We start from the raw sequence: 12,776 nt of genomic DNA on the forward strand, positions 1-12,776 counted from the left end.
GTTGTAGTCCAATCCAATCCACTTTATTTATATAGCACATTTAACAACAAAGACCTTCCAAAGTGCTGCACATAGAATCATGATAGATAAGCCCCCAATACTCAAGAAATAAATTAAAAATAAGTAAAATAACAATAAAAATAAATAAAACATGCACACAACTCATGCGGTTTTAAAAAACAGAGAATAAATCAATCAATCAATCAATTTTTTTATATAGCGCCAAATCACAACAAACAGTTGCCCCAAGGCACTTTATATTGTAAGGCAAGGCCATACAATAATTATGTAAAACCCCAATGGTCAAAACGACCCCCTGTGAGCAAGCACTTGGCTACAGTGGGAAGGAAAAACTCCCTTTTAACAGGAAGAAACCTCCAGCAGAACCAGGCTCAGGGAGGGGCAGTCTTCTGCTGGGACTGGTTGGGGCTGAGGGAGAGAACCAGGAAAAAGACATGCTGTGGAGGGGAGCAGAGATCGATCACTAATGATTAAATGCAGAGTGGTGCATACAGAGCAAAAAGAGAAAGAAACAGTGCATCATGGGAACCCCCCAGCAGTCTACGTCTATAGCAGCATAACTAAGGGATGGTTCAGGGTCACCTGATCCAGCCCTAACTATAAGCTTTAGCAAAAAGGAAAGTTTTAAGCCTAATCTTAAAAGTAGAGAGGGTGTCTGAATAAAAGCGGGTCTTCAGACGACAGACTGGATGAGATATAGTATGACATTTCCATTTCTTGGTGATGGATCTACACAGTTATGAGAGTTAAAGGATCAGAATATTCCACTATCATTGAGTATCTATGGAGTATGTAACATATTATGGTATAAAGGCCATGGTTTGAGATAGAGGTGATGGTCTAGTGGTTAAGCGTTGCACTTGAGACCAGAGGATCCTTGGTTCAAATCCCAGCCTGACTGGAAAATTACTAAGGGCCCTTGGGCAAGGTCCTTAATCCCCTAGTTGCTCCCGGTGTGTAGTGAGCACCTTGTATGGTAGCACCCTGACTTCGGGGTGAATGTGAGGCATTATTGTAAAGTGCTTTGAGCATCTGATGCAGATGGAAAAGCGCTATATAAATGCAGTCCATTTACCATTTGTCCAAAAGGTCAAGAATGTTGCATAACAGAACAGCTACATAACATTAGTAACATGTCAGATGGCAAACACTGCTCGATGTTCCTGTGGTTTAAACATCATAGTCCCATTTGAATGTGAAATGTGCAGCACCTCTTTCAACCTTATCACTGTGTATGTTGAAAAGTCAAATTTGTGACTTTCTATTCATGACTAAGAATGAGCCACTAGGACGTGTCAAAACAAAGGTGAAAAACCAGACTGAGCAAAACTGTGACAATACTCCACTATGTAGTGACAACCTGTCAGATCCCTCCAGGTGAACAGGCCAGGAAAGCATGTGACTGTAAGAAGAGGGTGGTGGGGGTCGACAAATTAGGATCAAACAAAGTCAAAATCCAAGGGACCAGAGGGATATAGAGATGCCGGGCAGGAATTGCTGGCACTGAAGCTCAGCAGAATGAGGCAATCAGGTAGCAAAGCATTTCCTATATCGGGTGTCAATTTGGGTGAAAAAGTAGGCAAGTTCAGGTGGCTAAGAAGCCCCCACCCAGGAGCTGTGTATAGGCAAGATTGGTGTAATCAGAACCTGGAAGTTGGCTGTGGGAGCTTTTAGTGATGGAGCTGTGGACAGAGAGACGGCAGCCAGCAGGAACACAGAACAAAGTTCAAACGTGAAGCAAGTATCACACAAGGCAGACTCAAGCTTGTGTGATCCTAAACAGAAATGACCGACAAGAGGAATGCTTTGTTGAACCTGATCATCAGACTGAGCAGAGATATGAGCTGCCGGCCAAGCCTAAAAATTAACTGCAGAACAGTCAATAATAGATAATAATGTTTCTTTAGGCAATGTAGGAACACGTGATGTGAAACATAACTGTAAATGGTATTGTTGCTGACTACCAGGCAGTTCACTTTAAAACGGTCTTCCGAAATCCCCGTTATTGTTTTCATCATCTATGTAAACTGAAGCCTTCCGCAACTCTGAGAGACCACAATTCATGGCTAAAGGCAATTTAGACAATTAACTTAGTTGTTGAACTGTGGGAGTACAGAGCAGTAAAAGTCCCACAGAAGGACCCCCAACTGTGTTTCAATCCAAGACTTTGAGGTAAAACACCATATAGCAACTAGCTATGTCCTTGCTGCCATGCCCACAGAGCTGATTTCTCCACAACCTCAAAGATGTGGAAATTTATTTTGTGTGAGCTTTTGACAATAACTGTGGTGGGGTGTTTCTCTCCAGATACCATCAGATCCCAAGGCACCAGCAGGACACTAAGCTCATAATAGAAGATAACAACGCAGCTTTGTCATGTAGTAGGTCAGTTTCATTGTTCCACTATGAAACACCACCATGCCAAATCAGGCAGCGGTTTCAACAAAATATATGGACAAGGATACAGTTACTCTATAAAAGTCCAAAGGACAGCGCTTGTCACACCAGTTGCTGTTATTCTGAAGGTTACTGTCTACGGGGAACATAGAGGTAGGTTTTCACTAATTCTAACCCTTTTACTCAAATGTTATATTTGCTCATCCAATATCTAGGTATCTTTCAAAAATGCATTAGAATATTTATCTGATGAAAATAAATGAAGGTAATACTATTTACTTTATTGTCAGACTGTAATCGAGCTCTAATAGAATGGAGTCACTGGTGGAACATTCACTTGCTAGCACCGCTTTGTCATTTACTGAAGGTTTCCTCACATTAAAACAAACAAACAAACAAAAACCATTTTGTCTTCAATGTATGGCTTAGCTGCAGGATAAATACTGAAACTGCCTTAACCTCAGGGTCTACGTTACAGGGAAAAAGGAGAAATATGGGTCAACTGTTATGGGCTACCGTACTGTTACTTTTAATAACAGGTAAGTCCTACGTATATTAAGGTGAATTTTTCATTCCTGTGGATTCATATGTCAAGAACATAATCTTTCCCATTTCTATAAATCAGAGAACAGTGTACTGGACATTGTGTGTGTGTGTGTGTGGCAAACTAAACTGATATCAAACAGCATCCCAAACACCTGACCCAGCCCATTCTGATTTTTGCAGAGACTTTTGCATCGAGGATCATAGGAGGTTATGAGGTTCAGAAATATGCTGTCAAATATCAGGTCTCCCTACAGTTTTACTCTTGGGGACACTACTGTGGAGGAACTCTCATTAATCCTCAATGGGTGGTGTCTGCTGCCCACTGCTGGAGGCCGTAAGTACTGACACCAGATAAGACGTGTATTTGTGTATCTTGTATTTATGTGTGTATTTATTACAGAATGTCATACTTAATTGAAAATGTTCATTTATTTATTAATTTCCTTCAAATTATTATTTCCAAGTCAATCCAGCATCCATATTTGGGGTAATTTAGGTTATTTTATGATGTGCCTCTCATGACCCTGTGATTGTCCATATTTATCCAGCACTGCTTTGAAGAGGCAAGGTAATACAACTAGTTCAATTACCAAAATGACATCACAGCTTGAAGGAGTGCAACAACTGGTGCTCCTCTATCTGAAATCTACATCTATCTTCAGTGTTTTGTTCTCGTTGGGAATAGAGGATTTCTGAAACATAATCAACAGCAACTCTAGCATTGACATGCCTCTGCTATAAATTTTAAATATGCGGTACAGGTATGTAAGGCTGCACAATGACTTAGTGGTTAGCACCGTTGACTCACAGCGAGAAGGTCCCGGTGAGGTCTGCCAGACTCCATAGGAGCTAAGTCAACTTCAGTCGAGCAAAGCTGATCTGATCTTGGAAAAATTTTCAATATGCTTAAAATCTTTAAATTTCATGCTAAAATGCCGGCAAGAGATGAGCTCGGCTACCACTACATCACCTCTGCTAGTACGCCGTTACTTCTCCGTTCCCCTCTGCTGGCCATAGAAGGCTTAACTGGATGGATGGACCACCTCCTCTGGAGCCACAGGGCATGAACAAATATGTAGAACCTGTCTTGACGATGTACCAGTAGCAAGAGACAAAATTGCAGTTACATGGAGTTTACGAGGTCTGTCCGAAAAGTAACGGACCTTTTAATTTTTTTAAAAAACTAGATGGATTTGAATCATGTGCGCTTGCATCAGCCAAGCTTGAACCTTCATGCGCATGCGTGAGTTTTTTCACGCCTGTCGGTTGCGTCATTCGCCTGTGGGCAGGCTTTGAGTGAGCACTGGTCCAGCCCCCTCGTCGGATTTTCATTGTCAGGGAAAATGGCTGAGCGACTGCCGCTTTGCTCCATGAAATTTTTTTCAGAAACTGTGTGAGACAGCCAGGTGGAAACCATTCGGAAAATTTAGATGGCTTTTGGTGAAGATTCTATCGGCGTCACATAGATTAAGGACCATTACAACCGGATTAAAGACGGCTCACACCGGCGGAGGGCGCGCCGCGCTCCGAACAGCCATCGACAGGCTGAAACAACCAGATCATTTCCAAAGTGAAGGCTGTGTCGATCCGGGACGTCGTGTGACTACCAGAGAAATTGCAGAAAATGTGGACATCAGCACTTTCGCGGCACATTCCACTGTTACAGGAGATTTTGTAATGAAAGACGTGCGGAGGAATTGGCGCATCGGGACGGAGCCGCTCATGGCGCACAACAAAAAACACCTCCGTGTTGGAAGTCTCACAGGACATGTTGTGGCATGCCCAGCTGTTACACAATTTCTCGGATACTCACTCGACTGAAAAGCCACCGAAAGCCGTCTGAATCTTCCGAATGGTTTCCAACACAGAGGTGTTTTTTGTTCAGCAAGACAATGACCCCAAGCACACTAGTAAACCAGCAAAATCTTGGTTCCAAACCAACAAAATTAATGCCTCGCAGATGTGAAGAAATCATGAAAAACTGTGGTTATACAACTAAATACTAGTTAATGATTCACAGGATTGCTAAAAAAGCAGTTTGAACATAATAGTTTTGAGTTTGTAGCGTCAACAGCAGATGCTACTATTATTGTGAACACTCCCTTTTGTACTTTTTTTTTTTTTTTTTTTTACTAATAGCCCAATTTCATAGCCTTAAGAGTGTGCATATCATGAATGCTTGGTCTTGTTGGATTTGTGAGAATCTACTGAATCTACTGGTACCTTGTTTCCCATGTAACAATAAGAAATATACTCAAAACCTGGATTAATCTGTTTAGTCACATAGCACTACTATTATTCTGAACACTACTGTATATACATACTCCTCTTGACATTTTATCAGATCTAATTTAGCTTATGAAAAGTCACTTCTAACACAACTTTGACCTAGAAAAATTTTTTCAAGGTAAAATTTTGTGGAATTGGAAACTAGTGTTAGCGGAAGTTTGCGGTGCGCTAGTTGAGCTTGCAATAAAGCACAAGCAGCAATGGTGTTGTTGGCCATGACATTCCATTTGTGTCTGTATGTTCCAAGTGTTGTTTTCTGTTTTCTTACACGCTGAATCCGTTCCACCCACAATTACACTGCTTTTACAAAAAGGGGATGAATGAGCTTGGTAGGATGCATCCGGAAAGTATTCACAGCGCTTCATTTTTTCCACATTTGGCTATATGTTACAGCCTTATTCCAAAATGGACAAAAATAATTTTTTCCTTAAAATTCTACACACAATACCCCGTAATGATAATGTGGAAAAAGTTTTTCTTTGAGATTTTTGCAAATTGTTTAAAAAAAAAAAAAAAACCTAAGAAATCATGCGTACATAAGTATTCACAGCCTTTGCCATGAAGCTCAAAATTGAGCTCAGGTGCATCCTATTTCCACTGATCATCCTTGAGATGTTTCTACAGGTAAAAGGGAGCCCACCTGGGGTAAATTCAGTTGATTGGACATGATTTGGAAAGACACACACCTGTCTACATATAAGGTCCCACACTTGACAGTGCATATCAGACCACAAACCAAGCATGAAGTCAAAGGAATTGTCTGTAGAACTCAGAGACAGGATTGCCTCAAGGCACAAATCTGGGGAAGGATACATAAACATGCTTGTGCTTTGAAGGTCCCTCTGAGCACAGTGGCCTCTATCATCTGTAAATGGAATAAGTTCAGATCCACCAGGACTCTTCCTAGAGCTGGCGATCCGTCTAAACTGAGCAATCGGGGAAGAAGGGCCTTAGTCAGCGAGGTGAGCAAGAACCCAGTGGTCACTCTGTCAGAGCTCCAGCATTCCTTTGTGGAGAGAGGAGAACCAGAAGGCCAACCATCTCTGCAGCAATCCACCAATACTATCATATTCAAGAAGACTTGAGGCTGTAATTGCTGCCAAAGGAGCATCAACAAAGTATTGAGCAAAGGGTGTGAATACTTATGTACAAGTGATTTCTTAGTTTTATTATTTTTAATAAATTTGCAAAAATAAAAAAAAAATAATGTTGCCATTATGTGGTGCTGTGAGTAGAATTTGAGGGAAAAAAATTATTTCCTCCATTTTGGAATAAGGCTGTAACATAACGAAATGTCAAAAAAGTTAACTGCTGTGAATACTTTCAACCATGCAAAATTTGGTGCTTTGACCATAAAAGTCACAATTGCTGTTGTGTGGGCCGCTGAAGAGGAGGTACTGCTGGCCCACCACCACCAGATGGCGCCCTGCTTGAAGTGCGGGCTTCAAGCACGAGAGGGCGTCATAGCAACCGGGAGTGACAGCTGTTACTCGTCATCAGCCTCAGCTGTCACTCATCCACATCATCACCACCACCTTAAAGGCCGGACTGCAACTCCACCTCCCCGCCGAGAAATCACCTACCATTCAGTTAACTTCTCTGCTGACTTACATTAAGTAATAATCTGAACTTCTTTGCAGCCGTTTTCCTGTGGTGTGTCCTTATCTGTGGCGTTTGGTGTGGACTGCGACGGCTTCGCCTCACACCCCAAACCAGATAAGTGGTTAAACAGGAGCTGCACGAGTGTGTGATTGGAGGTGGAGGTGCTCCCTCCTTAAAGAACACTGACGGTGGGATTACTGAGTGTGCGAACTCACACTCATCAGTACTGTCTCAGTTCTCTGCCAGCAGTACCGGGTCTGACTGCTGAAGACAGTGGCCACCTGGGGCGCAGGGCTTGGCGGCTCCGGTGTTCTTCAGATCCGTTGGTGGTGGAAGCTGTGTGGGATCCGGCTCTTCTCTCGCCAGACGTCTTCTATCGTCGAGCCTGCCCACACGTCACCTTGTGTATAATTGACATTCCACCATATTGTTATTGTCTGTACTTCGTTGTGCGATTCACAACATTAAATTGTTACTTTTTGGCTTATCCATTGTCCGTTCATTAACGTCCCCTGTTGTGGGTCCGTGTCACGACACTTTCACAACAATTGCAGTGATATTATTTGTTGAGTTTTTCATGTAAACATGAGGAAATAACACAAATCTGGCAAAAAAAAAAAGCTCAGCAACCAACTGCTTAATTTGGTGAGATCCCTTAAAAATGATGGCCCACACACAAAGATATGGTTAAGGCCATGTGGTAGCTTAGCTTAGCTTAGCTATGGGGCCTTGGCCCAAAAATAAAAATTAAGCGTTAAAGAGCGGCAGAGAGAGAGCATGGAGAAGGGAGAGAAGACTCTGTTCTAACTTTTTAATGGGGGACTGATGTCACCAAACTCTGCCCATTTAGGGTGTGTAGTTTCACAGACCACATGTTCACAGGGCAGAGCCAAATGATTCAGCTATTTAAACACATTAATTAATTTGAAATACTATTTGTTCTCAGACACTCAAATGGACACACATTAATAATAGGTACTTAAACACTCCATTTGGTTAAGGCAGAATACTTCATCAACATATTGATGATGGGGCAGAATCACACTTAAACAACATCAGTGGCAAGAACACATATCAATAAATGTAATGACTACATGCAAAGCATTGTGTTTGAATAATCAATACAAACAAACATTATAAGTCTTTAGATATAAATGAAAGAAATACTGATCTAATTATTTTTATTTCAAACCAAAGGTCTTTCCCTTTGCTTTAAACCTCAAGATAAAAGCCGATTGTCAAGACAAAGTTTTATGACCAGGTCTTGTCATGGGGGAAGGTGTCCTCCCAGATGAGGAGATTCTGTCTTAGCTTGAGGCTATAAAGTGGGTTCTTCAGGCCTGGAGAAGCTCAGATTCTGACGTGTAGCCATTATAATGTCATGTAATTCATAATGACCAAAAATTCACTGATTAAAAAGGCATGGGCTCCCCTTTGAAGAACTTTGAATTACAGTTTTGTTTTTCCTCTGTGAAGCAGTGTTGAGCCATCAGGGGATGTCTCCAAACTTATCTGAAGATCACCAGATGACTTAAAAATTTCACAACTGGGGGTGGAGACACAGTCTCTGTCTCCAGTTGAAAACTCAGGTTTTTGTTGAGACAACATTAATGTATTTATTTAATTAGGATAATCGAGGCCATGGCGCTACATAACTTTGGAATCAATCATCAGAGTTTATAGACATTGTTCATCAATGATCAGAGCTAGAATCTAAAACAGACCGGACCATGACACCAATATATACGAGGTCTCTTAGATAATAAACCGACCCTTTTATTTATTTTTTTTTAACTATATGGATTTGAATGACATGCGATTACACCAATCATGCTTGAACCCTCGTGCGCATGCGTGAGTTTTTTCACGCGTGTCGGTGACGTCATTTCCCTGTGGGCAGGCCTTGAGTGAGATGTGGTCCCGCCCTCTCGGCTGAATTCCTTTGTTTCACACGCTGCTCGAGACGGCGCACGTTGCTTTATCAAAATTTTTTCTGGACCTGTGAGGAATATCCGAGTGGACACTATTCGAGAAATTAAGCTGGTTTTCTGTGAAAAGTTTAACGGCTGATGAGAGATTATGGGGTGTTTCTGTCAGTGTAAGGACTTCCCACGGAGCGGGACGTCCTGCAGCGCTTCCAGGCGCTGTCGTCGGCCTGTTTCGAGCTGAAAACATCCTAATTTAAGGCTTAATTCACCCAGGACATCGTGAGAGAACAGAGAAGATTCAGAAGAGGCCGGCATGAGGAATTTATGCGGACATTCCACTGTTTAAGGACATTTTTTTAATGAAAGACGTACGTGCAAATTCGCCGAGTCGTTTCCGTGACGACTCGGCAAATCTGTGTGCGCCACGACAGGAAAAACACCTCCGTGTTGAAAACCATTTGTAGAATTCAGGCGGCTTTTAATGGCTTTCAACAAGTGAGTAACTGAGAAATTGTTTAACAGCTTGGGCATGTTCCAACTTGCCCGTTAAGATTTCCAACGGAGGTGTTTTTCCTGCCGCGACCCTCCGCGGTCGGGTCCAGCCCGACATGCGACTCTGCCCGCACGTTCTTTCATTACAAAATGACCGTTAACAATGGAATGTCCGAATAAACTCCTCATGCCGACTTCTTCTGAAAGTTCTCTGTTCTCTGACGACTTACTGCGTCAACAGAGCCTGAAATGTGGAAGTTTTCAACTTGAAACGGCGAGACGCTGCCGCCTCGAAGCGCAGATCGCCGTCAGGCGCCGTGGATCGTCCTTAAAGCGACACTACCAGACCAAAATCTCTCATCAGCCGTTAAAATTTTTACCGAAAACCAGCTGAATTTATTGAATGGTGTCCACTCAGTTGTGCCTTACAGTTTTGAAAAAATTTTGATCAAACAAAGCAACAGTCTCTGAGCCATTCCTAAACAATGAAAAAAATCGACGAGCGGGTGGACGACTCCTCACTCAAAGACTGCCCACAGGCGAATGACGTAACCGACAAGCGTGAAAAAACTCTCGCATGCCCACGAGGGTTCAAGCATGTCTGATGTAATCACACGTGATTCAAATCCATATGGTTTTTGAACAAAAATAATAAGGTCGGATACTTTTCTAATAGACCTCGTATGTAGACATGGGTTCTATGACATACTCCATCTGCATTGTTTCTATCCACCGAGCTATACATGGTTCCGTGCCTTAATTGAGGAAATAACCTGCAATGGATGGTCATACTCTCCAGGGGGAGTCGTAGACTCTGATCAGTTTTACACTACAGTGTCAGGGGATAAGAACCCGTGCCAGTGGGTGTCAGGGGTGATATACACGACTTACTTACAACCAAAGACTCTGCTGTAATCCACACACTGTTCATGTGCTGTAGCTGAAGTTACCCTCAAATTAAAGATGATAGTTTATTGTGCATTCATTATTCATATTCTCCTGTGAGATCCTGTGATAGATAAAATAAAACCTTTTTTTACAGCTACATTTAGGGTTTGGTGTGCATTGTGCTGGTGGTGGAGTGGCTCAGGCATCTACTCCATAACATTAGGAAGACAAGAGAAAATGTTCCAAAGATTGATTTTAAATCATTTTATCTGGTTGCGTAAAGAGGACAGCATATTTTTTAATCAGGAAGATCTCATTTCATTATGTTCTGTATTTTACAAAAACCATGAAATAAACTGTCATGTACTTGTATCTGCTGGCTCTCAGGCCGAGGCTCCTGACGGTCGTGCTGAGTGAACATAACCTGTACAAATGGGAAAACGTTGAGCAGGTTGTCAAAGTTTCAGAGATATTTGAGAATAATTGGTTTAACCGTCAAACATTTGACAGCGACATCATGCTCATCAAGGTAGGCGAGTTCCAACAGATCACAGACCTATGCAGACACCCAGGTGTACCCAGACTAATCCGTAACTGTGGTGCTATGATGTGCTTTGTGTTGCAGATGAGTTGGCCAGTGAAGCTAAACGTCAACCTCCAACCCGCTCCGTTGCCTATGCTGAACATGACTCTGAACAACGGTGACGTCTGCACAGTTAGTGGCTGGGGTGTGACGAACATCTACAGTTATTCTCCCTCACCTGTGCTACGTGCTGTAGATGTGGAGATCGACACCGATTGTAGTGACAAATACAGATGGTACGCAAAGATCACTGACAATATGGTGTGTGCTGGAGACACAAATGGAGGAAAAGACTCCTGTCAGGTACAGAAAGCTCTCTTAAACCTTTGTGCACGATCATCGACATTGATAGAGAGAGACGCAATAAATCAGATCCCAAATGTAACAAGATTAACAGAGTAGTCTGTTTAATTTAGCTCTATGCAGAACATGCAATGCTTTGAAATGGCTGACTTGGTTTTCCATAGGGTGACTCAGGAGGTCCCCTTATGTGCAATGGCTACTTAGTGGGTATTGTCTCCTGGGGTATCAGCTGCGCCCACCCATACTTCCCTGGAGTCTACACCAAAGTGAGCAATTTCGTTGACTGGATCACAGACACTGTCAACAGAAACACACCCTGAACAACTGTCTGGAAGAAGAATCTGCAATGGCCAACTGTTCTGATGATGATAGTGGGAACCCTCCAGCCCTCTTTACTTGTGTACTTGTCATCTTTCATACTCCAACATGATTTGCAAACTGCTGCACAGGGCTGATTAGTGTCAGACTTGCAGTCATTTTTAGAAATGAGATTTGTATTGACTTGGCAAATTTAAAAATGTTGGAAAAAAAATTGCTTTTATAGAATAAGATTTGATATTATGGTATAGTCATTGGTACATCTAGTGATTTATATAAATATGTTAATATGTTTGTCAAATGTAGAGAATTATATTATTATCATTAGTATTATATTATTATGGCTTAGTGGTTACCACTGTTGTCTCACAACAAGAAGGTCTTGGGATCGCTTCCCACCTGGTCCTTTCTGTGTGACGTCTGCATGACTGTCTGTGTGTCTGTCTATGTCAGAACCCCAATCTATTGACTGATGTCCTGTCCATGGTGTACCCTGCCTCCCCCCCCCGACCTACAACTCTTGATCGGAGTAAGCGGGTATGCAAAAATGAATGAATATAAATCAATCACACTGCAACAAATGCTGAAATTGATGTTTAATGCAAAGAATTGTGTTCACTAGTATGTATTTACTTAGGAAAAAAAAAATACACAATAGAATTTGGCTTTGTAATTTTGTTAATCCTAATTAAGCCTTACTTTGAAATTATTAATATGGAAAGGGTGTAAAATAAACTATGTTGAAAGACACCAACCACTTCTTGTGTCAATACTTTGAACTGTTGCTCTCGTGGAAGTGTACATTTATGCATCTACTAAAAAGAATGTCTATAAAAGTCTCTTATTCTTAAAGTATTATTATATTTGTGACTATGTAACTGTCAGTTTAATTTAATATATTTGATATTATAGGCTCCAATCCCCCAGTGACCCTTAACAGAACTAACCAGGTTCAGAAAATTAATAAATGAATAAATATATTTTATAATATATATTCTTGAATGCATGTATAACTTTGATGAAACGTGTGTCTTAGGAATGATGATTCATTTTCCAGTATTTTATATCTTTGTGTGTTAAGTCTTACTTTTGCAATGTTTTATGCTACAGTTGTGATTAAAGATAAACTTCCACCACGCTGGATAATAAAATTATGTTACTGAGTTTTGCTGGACAAGATTTATTAAATTGTTTTAATTTAATCTCTGATATGAAGGATGGTTTCACCAGCTTCTGTTGACAATTAAACTGTCTATCACCAAACATGATGAAAAAGTTGGGTCTGACCTGGAAAACTGGTACATTTAATACTGAACATGCAACTCTTTGCCAAGCTGAATACTTGTGTAAACCTCAGACTGTTCATTCAGACTGCACACCATAGAAAGGAGAGCTGTTTTACTTAATAA

General features: G+C 41.4%; 1 protein-coding gene across 1 annotated transcript; it reads left to right on the forward strand.

The window, feature by feature from the left end:
* Positions 1-2,426: 2,426 nt before the first annotated feature.
* On the forward strand, positions 2,427-11,526 carry LOC117511513 (anionic trypsin-2). The gene is made up of 5 exons (XM_034171526.1): positions 2,427-2,571; positions 3,145-3,298; positions 10,551-10,692; positions 10,789-11,049; positions 11,214-11,526. The coding sequence occupies exons 1-5, from the start codon at positions 2,427-2,429 to the stop codon at positions 11,367-11,369; spliced, it is 858 nt and encodes a 285-aa protein (XP_034027417.1). The 3' UTR covers positions 11,370-11,526.
* The last annotated feature ends 1,250 nt before the right edge of the window (positions 11,527-12,776 follow it).

The sequence above is a fragment of the Thalassophryne amazonica genome, chromosome 6, assembly GCF_902500255.1.
Source record: "Thalassophryne amazonica chromosome 6, fThaAma1.1, whole genome shotgun sequence".
Lineage (NCBI taxonomy): Eukaryota > Metazoa > Chordata > Actinopteri > Batrachoidiformes > Batrachoididae > Thalassophryne > Thalassophryne amazonica.

Bases quoted from the DNA above. Each gene is read 5' to 3' on its own strand.
- LOC117511513 (XM_034171526.1), top strand. From the start codon at position 2,427: ATGAAACACCACCATGCCAAATCAGGCAGCGGTTTCAACAAAATATAT. The intron at 2,572-3,144 runs GTAGGTTTTCAC...TGATTTTTGCAG, and splicing joins TGTCTACGGGGAACATAGAG to AGACTTTTGCATCGAGGATC. The intron at 3,299-10,550 runs GTAAGTACTGAC...GCTGGCTCTCAG, and splicing joins GCTGCCCACTGCTGGAGGCC to GCCGAGGCTCCTGACGGTCG.